We start from the raw sequence: 17707 nt of genomic DNA, 5'->3' as shown, positions 1-17707 counted from the left end.
CGATAGTCTGAATGTATACTTAAATACAGTTTGCCAATGAGAATTGATTGTGGCAGCTTCATTTGAACTTGTTTCTATCATGTAATGATGTGTGTGGATTGCTACGCACAAAGAGATAGGTGTTTCGGATGAGGTGATAAAAATGGATGAAGCTGAGTCTTCTGAGAGCTGCCATACAACTTGAGAGAGGTTTGGGAAAACTATTTGGCATTGTAAGAACTTAATCTGTTTTATTTTCTCCCCAGACTTCTTTTCTTTTTATTCTGGTTGAGGAAGACATTGATTGCCCATGTCTTCGTTACCAAATTCCTGTAGTGGTTTCTACTCCCTTGACCTTTTTTCTTTAGTGAAAAAAGCACACACACACAAAATAATCAGTGGACCAAATTATGAAATATTCACACCTGTCTTTATATTTCCAAGCTTCATAGTTTTGGCTGCATATTAAAAATAATGTTAGGCACATGAAGAAGACTGTTGATCTTAATCCTGCCTGATATGATTGTATTTGCAAGATGTGAAGAATTTCTTTTTTTTTTTTTTTCTGCTTTCTGTTTCAAACTGCCATGACGCCGATGCGGAGGACCTAAGCATATCATTTTTTACAAAGCCAGTGGCCAGCTGTTACCTAGCATTAGCATTATTGTTTTGATTACCATTGATTTTTCTCAGATTCTATGTGAGCCTAATTATGTGGGCTCTGCAATCACCATGCTTCCCTTCCCTTCCAGTTGTGTCCAGTTGTATTGTCCTCTAGCACCAGAGAATGCCCACAAGTGTGAAGACACTTCTGCAGCATCAGTTCAGAAATACACGTCGTGAAATCCTTGCTTTAGAAAGATTAGGTTACGAGAATTAGGTTACTGAACATAAGTCTCTATATGCTAACCAATGTTTTTATTCTTGTCTCTTGCTGTAATTTGTTGTTTACTTATTTAAACTTTACCTCTCTGGATTGAAAAGAAAAATCCATTAAAGTATATGGAAACTTGAGTTTATAGGCAGGTTTTATTTGTTTCAAAAGTCGGTGACTGCCTAACTTAAGTAAAAGTTCTGTACTCTCTAGATTGTCTGAATATCATTTTATGCCAGGCTGACCTTCCCTTGGTCCTGCTGTGACATCTCCAGCATAATTACAAAACCTTCCTAGCACTCATGCTTTATAAGGAGCTATGGTTTCTCTGAAGAATTCTGCTGCTGTTTATTCAGTGGCTTAGGACAATGTAAATTTTTTTTTATAAAACCTAACACGAATCAGATAAATGTTATCCTTACCTAGATCAACTTTTACCATTACTAGAAAACGAAATACAGTTGGAGATATTTAACTATAAGTATTGCTGTCAGTTCATCAGCAAACCAAAGCAGTCTGTCTTCATTTGTCTAATTATCATTTTGCATGTGAACCAGCTGGCCTCTTAACAAAAGCAGTTGATCACATCAGCTTATTAATTGTAGCCTTCATCTTAACCATATGTGAAACAATATAAGAAATCACAGGAAATAAAAAAAAAACTGAACAGTTCATGGAATTCTTCCCATTGCTTGTAAAATAAAAAGCTCAAGCGATTCTTTTCTCTAAATCTTCATATTTATTGATCATTAGTTGGGAAGAACTTAGGCAACGATAAATCTGATTTCCCCTTGTTCGTTTAAAATTATTTTTTGTATTTGTAGACAATATGGTTTCAGAATCATCTTCTCTCCAAATGGAAACACACTCCTTTGGATTCCTTTGTTATAAAATTTTACCTTTTGGTTGTAAATTGATACGGACCTCTATTTTCTTGGTCCTAATTATTCACTCGTAGCTGCCCCCTTATTGAATCAGAAATGCTTTCTGTAATTCAGGGGTGTTTCCTTAATCTGAGCTTGGTTGTAGATCCTAGGGAGCTTATGAATATTCACAAATCTTCCTGGAGGTATGAGATCAACTTTGTCTAAATGGAGGCTCTAAAGGGGCACAGAGTATGGTCTTTCTTTGGTGGAAGAAGATGAGGACATTCTTTTGAGACATGACCATGAATGTGGGTGTGTTAAACCAGAGCCCTTTTTTCCAAGCTTTTCTGTCAAGAGACAGCAGGAGGAATCCTTTTCCTGTACCAGTGTCTCATTGAGCAGACAGCGTCCCCCTGTAGGTGGCAACCTTCGACTTTATTTTGTCAGTTTTCCCCTGGTAGTCATGATTAGGAAGTATCCTTTGCTCTCAGTTTTTTTCTAGGTAGAAAATTCTTCTCAAGTGTAGATTCTTTACAGGTTTTGTAACACCATCAATCAAGCAGGTTCTTAATATTGTCCAATTTAAAAAGTAAAAGAGAGCCCAGAATATAAAGCACCTCAGCTAATCACATGACTCTCTTAAATTAGATTTCCAAGATCATCACATTATACTTTGGCTTTTCATTCCATGATGAGATTTTTTTTCTTCCCTGAAGATTTAGAAGAAAGGTTACATTCATTTTTTTCTTTTCAAATTTAAAATTTTATTTCCCTTTAAATTATTTTTATTATAAAAGGATATAACTATGTTAAATTTAAATAGCCCAGAAAAAATATTTTTATTTCCAAGTGATTGAAAATTATTCTCTTCTCTAAGATGTGCTAGGCCTTTAATATGTATTCAGAAAATATGTTTTGAATGACAGCATTGGGGAAGGTAAAATGAGTTAACTTCATTGAACTAGTTGATATGTTGCTCTACTCGTATACATTATTTCTCTCCTGAAATGACCGATTATATACCTCATATAGGCTGAATAAAATGAATTAGATGAATCAGTGCACTCGGGTGGATGGATTAGGGCTATGCAACATGTGAAGAATAATTAGTCCAAGTATAAGAGGCTTACATTTAGTGATATTATTTGTTCTCTTTCTGCAAGACAGACATAGTTCACTTTGGAGGAAATTATCCTTGAAGTAAAATGACATATATTTTTGAAATAGAGACTTATGAAAGCTCTGTCAAGGAATGCTTCTTAAGGAAGGTTAATGCTTGAATTATAACTTAAAAAATGAATAGGGCATGCCAAGTGGATAAGTCAGGGATCCAGCATTCCCGGGGAAGAATAACAGGGTCACAGAGGGAGAAATGAGTGTGGATGGTTGGAGCCCTGCCCCATCAGCCCTCTGCAGTGAAGGCAGGGTAGCGTGGTGTATTGAAAACAGGAGCACAAGATGCAGCATGAGCTCAGCTACTGGGGAGCTCTGTGATCTACTGCAGGTCACTTATTTTGTAAAATAAAAGGAGTGGATTGGATGCTCTTTAGGGCTCTTTTCAGCTCTACCTTTCTAGGAGCCTGTGACATTTCCCCTTTCCAGTTTGCCCTTGCTGTATCCCTACCCACCAGTATTTCCAATCTCAGGGCCCATTCCCTTCACAAAGCTCTCCCCTGTCTGCCCCACCTTCCGTCCATCACGTCAGGACAGCCTCTGGATTGTCACATTCCCTACATTAGAGAGACAGTGCGTCCTTCCATCCCCGCAGGCATGGCTGAACTTTGAATGCTCAGTCAGCAGGGCTCCCTTTGTGTTTTAGACTTTTGTTGGGGGTTTCTTTTTTCCAAAGCATACTTTCCGTCTGCTTCGCCTTTCATTTGTTCAACATTTGTCACATGAATATTGTGACTTGACTAAACTAGTCACAGTGATAGCAGACGTTTTGAAATTGACCAAGCAGATGGTAGCAATGGTTTTAGATTAAATTATTAACTAGGATCCACAGCAGAAGCCTTTAGCTTTAACACATGCAGAGTGAAGGGTATTTCCTAGCGTCAGGATTAACTGGCAAAGTGGATGCCGGATCAAGTTCCATCTAAAGAATTGATACATTATCATCTCTTAAGGTTTCCCTTTCTACCCCCAGCCACTCCCCCGACCAGATATTGATGAGAAGAGAGATTTCCATTTGTCTTGTGTTCAACATGCCATATGATTCATCATTAAAGATTAACTCAGAAGCAGAAGAAAGAAAAGACTATTGTACCAATGAAGTTCTAGAATACTAGTGACTTTTAATACACTTTTGTGAAATAACATGATTCATGGGACGGTTAAGATAATTCTTCATGGGCGTCTGCCATCAGACACATATTTGCATTCCAGGCCAGCATCTCTACAACCATGCGTGCATGCGTGTGTGTGTATGTTTACCATTATTATTTAACTGTAAAATGTGTAAGATTACACCCAGTGTATATTCAAATTTCCCCATTTGTCTAAAAGGCCTTTCTTTATAGCTGGTTTATCCAAAACTTGCATCCTATCCAGAATCACACATCTGGTTGTGATGTTCCTTAAATCTCTCTTAATCGGGCACATTCCCTTTATTGTTGTTATTATTTAATTGATTTATTGGAGAGGCCGGACCAGCAAAATGTTCCACTTTTCAGTTTGAGTGATTGTTTTTGTTTTTTCCTCTAGCTCTAAGTCTTGTATTTCCTGTAAAATGGAAAAATTGAACTTGTCAAAAATGTTTAACTCGAATTTACCAAGGGTGATGTTTATATTACTTGGTATTTCATCACGTCGGGGCCCACATACTATCGGTTGTCCCAGCAGCGTCTGCTGGATTAAGGAGATGGCAGGCTGATCCCTCCTTTGTGCTATTGCCCTAATAGTCCTCTTAGATGGCAGCTTTTCAGTAACGGCATTTAAAACTGACAAGTAAATCAAAGAAAAAGTTTTACATGTTTAAGATCTTAGACTAAAGAGATGAAGAGTAGTAATTTGTAAGAAAAATGCCTGATGTGAAAAATAAGAGATTGATTCTTTTTTTTTAATTCATTTAATTTTTGGCTCGTTGGGTCTTCATTGCTGCACGCAGGTATTCTGGCTTTCTCTAGTTGTGGCGAGCAGGGGCTACTCTTCCGGGGGTTCCCCTTTGTTGTGGTGCGCAGGCTTCTCATTGCAGTGGCTAAGAGATCGATCCTTTAGCCAACAACTGGCGAACTCATCTTTCAGCTTTTAATCAATTAAGTGCCAAACAGCAAGAACCTATGGTGAATTCAATTTGTCTTGAATAATATGAAGTATATTTTTCCATCTGCTGTATCAAATACTTAAGGCTATTTTTTAATATCATAAATTACAATTGTATTAACAAATGAACTTGTAGATTTTTAAAAAATCCCTTAATTGTGAAATTTTGTCTATCTGAAATTCAACTCTATCTGGGCATGCTGTATTTTATTTGGCAGTCCTGTTTTTAAAATTTACTCCCTTATTTGTACATTTATTGATTGTATTAATTCATCTGCCTGTTATTAATTTGCTTTGCAGCTTCAATAATGATTGCCGTTTTCGTAGACTGTATATAATTTTATAGACTGTATATAATTTCTCTCAATATGCAAGTATTTATAAAAACATGAAACATAATTCTTCCAAAAGTTAAAGTTATGGGAAGACTTTGTTCCTCAATAAACCGAAGCTAGGCCTAAGCTTTCTGTAAGTCTATTATTAAAGCATTGTTATGAACGTTTATTAAGGAGATTATGTTGCTAGTTAATTTTTATAAATTTCTAAAATCTCTTACTACTAAGTGTGTACATTTTATTTTATAGACCTGTGGCCTTGCATAGGATACTTTCTGCTATAATTTCCAATCCAACAGAGTCTGAAAAGCACAAGAATGAATGGGTGTGTCTATGGATTTAAACGTTGTATTTCAAGTATTTTAACTATGCATAAAGATAATCAGTACACCTAAATTAACTTAGTCATGTACAGTCTTCTATTTCAGATGTTAAGCTTGATTTTTAAAAATAGCATAAAACACATCAGTAGTCAGTAAAAGCACCATTTATAGATAAGGTTAGGCTGAGAAATTTTCTATTTTCAAGAGCTAAATTCCTTTGAGACATGCTTAAATTGTCATTTAGAATCTGGAGCTCTGACCAGAACTCCATTACATCTGACTTTTCTTTCCCTTCCCTCCCCTTCCCCACTTAGATGACCACGGTGATCTTTGTTGATTATACAGTCCATTTTCAATTGATCTAGGACTCAAATTTTATGTAATTCAAAATGTGTATATATATTATATGGCATAATCATGCCTTGTTTCTACTTGTAACTCCTGTTTAGTATTTGAAAATGTTTCTTTTTACAAAATACCTTTAAACAAAGTTTGTGAAAGTTTTCGATTCAAAATAAAGACTTTTAATGCCCTAACTGTATTTAATGCCTGAAGCTTTGTGTAAATGGGGAGGGGGAAGGGAAGAATTCAAGGGGGGGTGGAGGCCTATCTATGAGTCCTTAGACAGCTCTGCACGTAGCTTATAGGTTTACACCTGTAATCTTTTGTCCTTAATAAAAAGAATAAGGGTATATTTTAAGGTTTACTGCAAATGAAAGCATGAGTGGTAACAGGGTCATTTATTAATAGCTAAGGTCTAATTTTTGAAATTTTACATGTTAAGTATATAATGGTTCCTGAAACATAATACACACTGTTAAAGGCAGGCTGCTAAGACCAAGGGTGTTGTGGAAAAACAACCCTGCGTGAGAATTGGTTCTGACCTCCTCCCCACTGGCGTGATTTGCTGCCACTGGGTCTCCACCTTCTCTCCGTCCCTGCAAGTCAAACCCACTTAAGCCCCTCAAACACACTCTTCACCTACACTAGTGATGTCTTACAGTGTCACGCTGGCCATACAACTTCCTCTCTTAAACTCCTTCCGTGACTCCCTAGCCCACCAACTGAATTCCACCCCTTATGACAAGCAAGGCCCTTCAGGGTCAGGCCCCTGCCTCTCTCTCCACCTTTCTCCGTGTCACTCTCCCATAAGCTTACACCGAAGCATTTGCAGATCTCCGTGTGTCCCAGGACTGGGCTTTACCTAGAAGTTCCCTCTTCACCTCTGTTCCCTAACAGCTGTTTGTCTGTTTTCTACTGCAAGTTTTATGGTTTCTTACATTCAAGTCGTTTATCCATTTTGAGTTGGTTTTTGTGTGTGATGTGACATAGTGCTCTAGTTTCATTGTTTCGCATGTGGCTCTCTAGTTTTCCCAACACCATTAAGGGCCCATCAACAGATGAATGGATAAAGTAGATGTGGTGTGTGTGTATACACATACACACACACACACACACACACACACACACACACACACACAATGGAATACTACTAGTAAGTCATTCAAAAAGATGAAATCTTGCCATTGGCCACAACACGGATGGACCTTGAAGGTATCATGCTATGTGAAATAAGTCAGATGGAGAAAGACAAATACCATATGATTTCATTCATATGTGGAATCTAAATAAATAAAATAAACCAAACAAAAACAAACACGGATAAAGAGACCAGAGTAGTGGTTACCAGAAGGGATGGGGGTGGGAAGAGGGAAAAATGGATAAAGGGGGTCAACTGTATGGTGACGGAGGGAAACTGAACTCTTGGTGGTGAGCAGGCTGAAGTTCGGACAGAAGTTTAAAAATAATGTTGTACACATAAAACCTATGTAATGCTAGAAAGCAATTTTTTTAAGAAGCTTACGTGGCTGCCAGTAACTAAAATATGTTTGGGTTTGCTTGAATTCTTCTGTAGGGTGCAATACTGTGGCAGTGTTTTCTGACCTAATACCTCAAAGTATGACACAGGATCTAAAGCTAAATATATTAACTTTCAAACACAAATAAAAAACTAATTTATAAAAAATAAATTTAAAATAAGTGAGCTACATACCCTTTATCATCTTTCCAGTAAACATCATGGTCTTATCTCTCTCGCTGTACTTATTCATTGTTTTATTATTTTTATCTGTTTGGGTGCGGTCACTGACTTTCGTAGGAAGTTCCTCCCCGCTGGACTGTGAACTTCCTAAGAAAGTCAGTGGCCATGTTGGATTTACTTTCAACCTGGATGCCTAACACAAGGCAGCTAATAAGCGCTCGATGTAAAATTGCTGACTGGTGGAACATAAATGCATATTCACAGTTAAAATTTTTAGAATATGTGTTACTTTGCAAAATATTCCTCTGACTCTTTGCTGGTATGTTATATACCCGCTCCTGGGAAGTAATCAGGTAACTGTAGAAATAATCGGATGATTCCTAGAAGAAAAAATTTAAATGTTGGTTAAAAATAAGATTTCATTTCAGAGAAAGATTAAGCAGAAATGTTGGACTTTTATGAATAAGGATGCCAGTATTTATACAATAGTAGTGGTAATGGAATTCCAAAATTCTGGACTAGGATAAGCCGGCAGGATTATTCAAGTGATATTAGAGCATATTTTCCTTTGTAATATTTGACGGTATTTTTAGAGAATAATGATTTACTCTTAAATATTTTAATTTATAGGTTCTAATAAGGACTTCTGTGTAAGACACATTAACTTGAATGTACTAACTGAAGACTTCTACTCTTAAATATTTTTATTAGTTATGGGCTCTAATAAAGACTTTGGTGTAAGATATATTAACTTGAATGTAATTAAAGATATCTTTGCAAAACTTAATTGCGCTAATGAAAGAGGGCTCAGGACACCCAGGTTCTCATCTTAGCTCTGACATGCATCAGCGTCTAGATCTCAGTTTTCTCATTTTTAACTGGAGTTTAAATGTACCTGTCTGGTTCACTGAAAAATTGACTGTCAGCCCTAATAGAAATGAGAAAGTTCTTGATAAGTCGCTAATTTGAGTAAACTGGCTTAAATTAGACGTTCAGCTTGAGATAATGTGAGATTCGAGTAGAGGTTAGTAAGATGGAACTGGAGGACAGACCAATGAAAGACAGCAGATGGAGGTGAAGACTGAGCGGGGTGTTTAAAGGCAGAAGCTTCATCCAGAGGTCAGCATATCTTTCTCTAAAGGTCCAGAGAGTAAATACGTTCAGCTTTGCAGGGCATATAGCCTTTGACGCAACTACTCAGCTCTGCAGTTGTGTGCAGCGTGAGAGCAGCGTAGACAGTAGATGAATGCATGGGCGTAGTGGTGTTCCATCACAACTTTATTATTGGACACTGAAATTTGAGTCTCTCATAATTTCACATGTCATGAAGTATTATTCTTTTAGTTTTTTTCAACCATTTATAAAGGGACCAGCTGGATTTGGCCCAAGGGCCATAATTTGTTGACTCCTGCCTCACACCACTAAAATCATTAAGGTTTCAAGGGGGAATAAGTGAATAGCATAGGACGGAAGTATAACGACTGGCTCGTGGAAGCTTGTTAAGAGTTTGTCAGAATCCAGAGAAGGGGCAATCAAAGGTAGGAAACGAGCTAGTGGTTTGCAGTGTTGCTGAAGAATAGTGCCAGAACTGGGTCATTAGCCGTAAATGATTAAAAAGATGACTAGAAAGATGCGGAGAGAGCAAAAGACCCTTGGTACTGGTTAGAAGTTCATGGTGACCACTGAGAACTTTTTAAAATGGTGAGTGGTAGAATTTTAGGCAGGGGGAAAGATAATTTGTGCATCAAAACTGGAAGTGATAGGTTTAGAGCAATCATTCATGCAGCTGGCTGTTTAACTCTGCAGCACGTAGAAAGACAACCATGAGGTTGTGAAGTTGATTTCCATTCACAGTAAAGGGCATTACTGTCCCTTTATTAAGCTTAAGGCTGCTTAGCTGTCTCTTCAGATATTATTCATGTCTCTAACAAATACTTATATATGCTAACCACATACCAGGGACTGTTCCAAGGACCTTGTCAATAATAACTCTTGAAATTCTCATAATAGCCTTGTAATGTAGTGTTATTACCTCCGTGTTACAGATGAGAAAACCAAGGTATGGAGAGGTCACTTCTCTAGTAAGTGGCCAGTATCCTGGGTGACATGGCTCCAGAGCTGAGCTCTTCACTCCTTTGCTATGCCGTCAAGTCTTCCACGTCCGGGATATTAGAACTTTTTAAAAAAATTGTTGCTACTGGTATAGAGCTAAAGTTAGAATAAGAAGTACCATGGATTTATGTATTTTCTGTTGAATGTGTAAATGGAACCATTGAAAAATACTAGACACTTTCGTAAAACCATGGCTCTTCAATAAACTGTGACATCCAGGCAAATGCAAATTATAAGATGAAAACACTTCCTGGGCTTCCCTGGTGGTGCAGTGGTTGCGAGTCCGCCTGCCGATGCAGGGTACACGGGTTCATGCCCCGGTCCGGGAAGATCCCACATGCCGCAGAGCGGCTGGGCCCATGAGCCATGGCCGCTGAGCCTGCGCGTCCGGAGCCTGTGCTCTGCAACAGGAGAGGCCCCAGCAGTGAGAGGCCCGCGTACAGTAAGGAAAAAAAAAAAAAAAAAAAAACCACTTCCTCATTCTCATGCTTCTATGCAGGATGTAAAGTAAGAGATGAGAAAATCATTGGGGAAATCTTTATAATTAAAAAGCTCTTTCCAAACACGACTTATTATGTAACACAATAAATACCATAATTTACGTGGTTCTTTCCTGAAGCTCTGGACTTAGGAGGTTAAGAGGCAGTGCGGAATAATGCATAGAGGACAGTGTGCCCCCTGTGCGCCCTGGGAAGTGGAGTGGAAGCCTGCTTTCTACCCCTAGACTCACCACTGACTGCTGTGTAACCACATAATGGCATTATCTTTACACAACTCAGGCCACTTAATATCAGGTTTAATTGAATGAGAAAGGAAATTACTCCATGCGTGACTCTTGCCAGAGTTCATAGAGCACTTCTCTGACTAGTCCTAATGTCTCACTACCAATAAACATATCTCCCTCTTTAAAATGAGAGCCGGTGGCATTCACTGGATAGATTCTTATTTTATTGCCATTGCCTCCTTCAAGGTTTTACTCAGATCTCACTTTTTCAAGCTCTACCCTGACTCCTGTTTAATACTACAACTTGGCCACCTCCCCTCCTCCCAAGCCCCTTTTATCCTATTCACCTTTTTCCTTTGTCCATTCCACTTACCATATAATTGTGGTTTACTGTCAAGTAATGTAAGCTCCAAGGGGGATCTCAAATGAGTGGCCCTTAGTATGTGCTCAATATTTATCTTTTAATGAATGAATCCATGTTCCAGTGCCATTGTTGTATACATGAAAGGCCATATGCTGTTTCCAGTTGGAAGTTTGCATGGGGACATTCTACCTCGGAAACTTGTTGGTTGTGAACTGAATAGGAGTGCTTCCTGCCAGAAACCTCTACTACCTGTCTGAGTGCAATGAGCTGAGAGGCAGCTCTTGAAGCCGGGCCAGGTTGTCATTCTTGCTTATAAGTGTGTTTTCCTGAGGGAGACTTTGCACACTCGTTTCAGGCAGCTTACACTCACAGTAGTTTGTCATTTGCCATCTGGCCATGTGGTTACTTTTAAATAAAGCTATGTATGGGATGAAATAACACAAATTGGAAATCTTTGATAATATGTATGGTGATAGGATAATATGTGTGTTTTGGTTTTTTTTTGTTTGCTTTGCTTTTGTTGTTGTTTAAAAAATAAGATTGGGGGGGAAATGATTTGAGGAGGAATCATTCCAAAGTTTTCCCTAGAGGGAGCCCCTTATATAAATTTTATTCTTTGACTAAGAGCTTTTGTTATAAACTAAATGTTTTGAATTAGTGGGTTATTACATTTTTCCATTCAGTTGTAAGCCTGGCCCAAAGCTATGAAATAAGAGGTTGTCTAACGTGCCTCAAAAACTGTTTTGCCATGAAGTGGAATTGGGGAGAGATGTGAGGAACATTCTTTTCCTTTGTCCCTTTTCATAATATTTTATTTGTGTTCTTTTCCTTTTTGTTCCTGTCCCTTTACCCCAGAGTGTATTTTTTACAGTGTCTGCTTGTACCACGTTTCGGATTCTTCTCTGTTTGTGTTTCCCCAGTTCTCTGTGGCTAATTGAAAATGGGCGAAAGAACCAGAACTCAGTACAGTACATTCAAGTTAAAGAGAAACTCAAATAATGATTGTTAGAAATTATTCCTCTTCTCTCCCATGGGTGTGGAATTTTTAAAACCTGGCTTAGATGATAATTAAATTTAAAATACAGATTTAAATGATTAGGGTACTATATCATCTAATTTCTCCTTTGGAGTGGGAGAAGTTGAAGGGTTTTTTTGTGGGGTGAGGTGGGAGAGTTGCGGCAGCTAGATGCAAACAAGATCACCCTTTGGAACAATGACAACGCTATGCTCACACTGGCAAGAAAAAAAAAAGAAACTGGGTGAGAAGACAGGGCGTACTAAATTGCAGGAAAATGCAACCAAGTCCTCATTTACAGCTCCATGGAGATTCTATTGTAAAGTTTTACTGCTTCTTTGCAAACATTCCTTCGGTGTGGGAGGCTGAGCCTGGGGGCATGGTTGGGGAAACAATAGTCTGGCTCTTCCCCCCCCCCCCCCCCAAATCAGTTCAAATGCCTGACTTAACTAGGGAGTCAAAGAATCAACAGACTGGCTCTAAGACTTGGCGGCTCCAGTGAAAAGATCTGGATGTTCACAGTGGCCCAGTGAAAATGGGGAACACATTTACTTCACCTCAACTTCCTTAAGGAAAATCTGCACTGTTTTTTTGGAATCCAGAGAGGAGAAACTTCTGATCTACTGGAGAGAAAACTGAATAATTGAGCACCAAGACAGAAAGACCGATGTGACTATCATGCAAATAAGAACTGTGATTGGCTTTCTCTTTCTGTACACGTTGTCACTGGCCGCTCTCAGCCTTAAAGATTAGGTTTCATTGGGAGCGTTTCAGGTTCAAGGACTGTTAATGGTTTGTAACTGCCTGACAATAAGCTCAACCTCAAAGTTACATCACCCCGGGCAGATGTCTAAGGATTCAAGGCCAGAGGAAGAAAGTTCGAATCTGGAGCAGAAGGATGCCGCTTGCCACCTGCTTGCTGCGCTGAGCTTTTAACGTGATTCAAATTTCTAAGCCCTATGTAGACATCCTGGAAATGGTGGTCTTTATTAATACAAAGATCAAGTCTTTAATTAAACTTTTTAGGAAGAAAAGTAAGTAGTTTCTTTTCTCCCCCACTACATGCGAGTGTGTGTGCGTGTGTGTGTTTTATGTACTACTTCATCCTTTCGAGTGACGGAATTAAGAGTGTGAAACAGCATAATTGGCCTGAGTTAAACTCCATTCTATACCAAGTTGTTCAAACACCTCAGACTTTTGTAACTCTAGGGCAGCATTCTGTGATTTTTTTTTTAGCATGTCTTATTTATTTATAGTTGGGATTTTAGGTGAATTCATTTCTGCTGCTCAAAAGAAGTCCTTTGAAGAAGGGGAGGGAAAAAAACCCTTGTATTTACTTTATGTCTGCCTTGATGTACAGTGTATGGTTTTTTGATTCTTTGGCTAAATATATGAGGAGCCTCTGTGTAATGTATCACATATTTTTGGTGGGGATGATCCTCTAAAACTCCCTGGCACTCTGTTAGGTATTTAAGAGCTCAAGGACAGGCTCTGTCTAGACTGATCAGTCATTGTAAAGTACACAGCTTTTGTGATGTGGCTTCATTGTATTCTTACCACTGGTTTAAATTTCTTTAATCCAGGCGCTTCTTCATTCTTTGGAAAGTATACTTTTTATAAATACATGGTTCTGTTTTTTACATAGTTGTTGGCTTATTTTATTTTACTTTAGTTTTTGGACCAGTGGATTTAAGCTGGATATATGTGCCATGGGCAGGAGCCACTGGTAAGAGGAACTTTGGAGAAAGCAAAAGAACAGCCCTTGGGGCTCATTTCTACAGCTTCCCTGGTTGAAGGCTGTCTTTGGATGGGCTGATTAAAGTCTGCCCTGGCAAGAGTGAGATACACCAGGGGAGAGACAACTGTTCTTTCTTAGGAGCCAGTTTGGTAGCTGTGTGGTGGGGCTGATGGTGTGATTACACAGACACTATTACTTGGATTTGATTTGTAATTGGCGAATAGGAAGAGTTTCAATTTTCAGTATTTTCCAACTATGAAGTATGGTAATTCAGTCTTTCAAATAAATAGACATTAGCGCAAAACATTGTAATTAACTGTGGCTACTCTTTGGGGGACATATGGTGAGTCCCACCCTGTGCAAGATTCTCAGATACATAACTAAGAGCTAAATCGGGTCTCTGTGGATTTCATAGATTAAGTTTGATAGTTCTATGCACCATGCAAAACATTTGTTCCACGGAGGTTATGTGAAATGCCAGGTGCCTAGTTTACATGCTGCTTTTAGCAAACATTAAAAGCAGAAAGCACACAGGACATTTCTGTTTTTATTTAACTTGATGTCTAGTTCTCAATGTTTATTTTCCCATTTTGCAATTTATGGAGAAAGTGGGATGGTTTTAAAAAATTTTGTCCAGTTTTATTGAGATATAATTGACTTATAGCACTGTGTACGTTTAAGGTGTATAGCATGATTTGACTTGCATACATCATGAAATGATTTTCACAATATGTTTAGTGAACATTCATCACCTCATATAGATACAAAAGAAAAAGAAAAAAATTTTTTCTTTGTGATGAGAATTCTGAGGATATACTCTCTTAACAACTTTTATATAGAACACAGCAGTGTTACTTGTGTTCATCATGTTGCATATCACGTCCCTAGTACTAATTTATCTTACAACTGGAGAAGGTGGGATGATTTAGGAAATGAATTATTTAAAGCCCGCCTTGTAGAATTCAGTAGCTGTAGAGAAGATGGTATATGGGGTGAGCGCTGACCATCGTATATGTGGTGGCTTGTGTTCCCAGGGGCACTGAGAAAGGCCAAGTTCCTCTTCAGCGATGGTTGAAAAGTCAGGAGCTACCTTCAAGTAATTGCACTGCTCTCGCCACAACCGTTCTTTACATGAGTTATTTCATAAACTAAGACTTTACATATATTAGTTCATTTGATCTGTTTAATGGCTGTAATAGCTGTACTGTAAGGTACGTTGGGTTAACTTTAAACATGTTCAAATAGAAAGGTTCAATAGTTCATGCACACCTGTTGATTTTATTTTACGAGTCTACTTTATGGTCTCATTTCCAGGGACATGTTACGTTGTAGAAACAAGTATGCCCAGAGTGCCCTGTGTGGCATAGGTCAGAGGTAGGGGAAGACTCGCCCCTGACTCACAATTGTCGTATCTGCTGGTTTTACAGGAGTTAGAGTAGTCACCCTCAGTAACTGCCTCAGCACAGGGTCCTTCTCAAACTTCTTTAGTCTCTACTATACCTGGCTTATGGCAGCAGTTATATAGAGAGTATTTAAAAAATTGTTGTTGAATATTTATGGTGCTGTCAGTTTCGTATTGGTACCCCACTTAGATTGTGTTGTCAGGATAAAATGAAATGCGTAGACAAAGCGATCCCAGTCCCTAGAAGGATAAAGGAAAATTGTCATAGAGATTTAGCCTACCTATCATTTCCCCCTCTGGTGTCCTCAATCTCTTTTGTGTTGGAAAAATTCAATTGAATTGGATTATATTGGGAAAAGTCAATTGCATTGGAATTTCTAAAAACATTGGAATATAAAAGTATTCCATGAAAGCGAGAAATACAGAGAAAATTTTGTAGCACAAATGGATTTCTAATTAGATATGCTATTTAAATGTATTACCTTGAATGTTTATGATTAGTTTTGTAAAAATTCAATTGAGTTTATAACAGTGATGTTTTAAAAATAATGCCTTAGAAGGGAAAGAATTGGTCCCAACTTCTTAGTAGAAAATTTGTTTTCTGTCTTGACAATCTAACATTTACTAAAGCAATGACATAGTACAATTGACTATTATTTGTCATGGCGGAGTTCAGCAGGAGTTGGAGGTCTTCATTGACTTTGTTAATCGCTTTCTAACATTGGAGTAGAGGGAGGGCCTAAAAAGCTGGGAAGCAATTAACTGAACAAACACGAAACACAGTGGGAAGGACCCCTGGGATCTGAGATTGAGTCTTTTTTTTTTTGCGGTACGGGGGCCTCTCACTGTTGTGGCCTCTCCCGTTGCAGAGCACAGGCTCCGGACGCACAGGCTCAGCGGCCATGGCTCACGGGCCCAGCCGCTCCGCGGCATGTGGGATCCTCCCGGACCGGAACACGAACCCGTGTCCCCTGCATCGGCAGGCGGACTTTCAACCACTGCGCCACCAGGGAAGCCCCCTGAGATTGAATCCTATTCAAAATTTGTTCCATTTCTCCCTTGCTGGCCCTTACCTATGGATGTGTTAGGTACCAAGAACTCACCTTGATGTAACACATTTAATTTGACCTCTGAATGTGTTCTTTCTTTCTACAGCTGTTTCCAACCTAGATGAGGAGAGTCGATGGACAGTCCACTACACTGCTCCATGGCACCAGCAGGAGAATGTGTTCCTTCCCACCACAAGACCCCCCTGCGTAGAGGACCTGCACCGCCAAGCCAAGCTCAACCTCAAATCAGTATTGAGGGGTAAGATGGTGCCCTGCAAGCGTGTTGTTCTTGGATTATTGACTGTTAGAATTGAAAGCATAGATTTAGTTGCTATTTATAATGAACGGATAGTATGCTGTGTCTTTATAAAATATCATAAATACTCACAACCTAATACATGCCTAATATGTTCTGGGCTCTGAAAGCTGCCGGTTTACAGATATGCAAAACTGTCCTTAAAGAGCCTGCTCCATGTTAGAACCCTCGAGCATGTTTAAACCACTAGTACCAATTTAATCCAAATAAACACCTGCTGATGTGGGGAATTTTGCCACTGCCTTTTTAAGACTATTGTAAGTATTCAAAGCAAATTGTTAAAGCTAGTACTTTGTAATGGTTTGTTCAGTTAGTTCAAGTTGAGTGGAAAGGGGACCTAAATATAGACTGTGAAGGAGTGCAGAGTGGTTTGATTTATCAGAACTTGGGCAGCACCCAACGGGGCTCCTTTAAGCCCAGGTGGGCAGAGTGCACTGTGGCCAGTAGGAAATCCAGGAAGAGTGTACACCTGTATCTAGTTTAAAATTCTCATTTTTACCTCAGCTTGTTGCTGATGTTAAGAAGAGTTTACGCATGGTACAAAGAAGGCATCCTAAAAGTGATAAAGGAGGGAGGACGTTCTTTAAAAGAGGAAGAAGTGACTTTTAAGATTCAGAGACTTGCTCTTAAAGCAACAAACCAACATTCTTATCCTACCAGACTCTGCTTCTACCAGTTTTCTCCTCTGTGCTGTTTGGGATCTAACTATACTAAAAAAGTACTTGTTGCTTATCTGAAATTTAATTTAATCAGGCATCCTATATTTTAATTAATTGTTTAAGACTTACATCTAAGAAATACTGTTATTGATTCAAGAAAAACCCAGCATGAGGACCCCTCTAATTTTTATGATATTTTTTACTTGTGTATCAGTCATTTATTAAGTAATTCATATATTAATGTACTGTTACTATAACTGCTGTGGTTACTAGCTAACATTTATTAAACACTCAACTCTATACCAAGTATTGCTCTAAACCATTGCACATATTATCTCTTAATCCTCACAGTAATCTACAAACCATTACTGTGCCAGTTTTACAGATGACAACATAGAGACACAAAGATTAGAAACTTGCCTAAGATCTCAAAGTTAGTGGCAAAACCAAGATTTAACCTTGGACAGTCTCAGGCTATAGAGCCCATATTCTTAACTGCTGCCTTTAACAACCTTTTGTTTGAAACCTATTATTCTGGCAGAAATGCAGAATACACAGACAGGGTCTCAGCTCTCGTGGAATTTATACTTATACCTAGAGTGCAAATCACAGTGTGAAAAATACCCGAGAGGTGCCAAAAATTGCTGTA

The 17707-nt window shown here is 38.6% G+C and overlaps 1 protein-coding gene across 6 annotated transcripts in view; it reads left to right on the top strand.

Moving 5' to 3' along the window:
- The window catches only part of NHSL1 (NHS like 1), a 237698-nt gene that overhangs the window by 163197 nt on the left and 56794 nt on the right, over positions 1–17707 (top strand). For 5 of the 6 annotated variants that reach the window (XM_019951465.3, XM_019951462.3, XM_019951463.3 and 2 more), the window contains exon 2: positions 16190–16342. In XM_019951465.3, the coding sequence (XP_019807024.2) occupies positions 16190–16342 (153 nt within the window). Of the gene's footprint in view, positions 1–12695; positions 12929–16189; positions 16343–17707 lie in introns of those variants that run through there. The other variant, XM_073789657.1, reaches the window with a different exon arrangement.

The sequence above is a fragment of the Tursiops truncatus genome, chromosome 12 (genome assembly GCF_011762595.2).
Source record: "Tursiops truncatus isolate mTurTru1 chromosome 12, mTurTru1.mat.Y, whole genome shotgun sequence".
Taxonomy (NCBI): domain Eukaryota; kingdom Metazoa; phylum Chordata; class Mammalia; order Artiodactyla; family Delphinidae; genus Tursiops; species Tursiops truncatus.
Note: the sequence above shows the minus strand (reverse complement) of the source record. Positions and strands in the feature narration are given on the sequence as shown.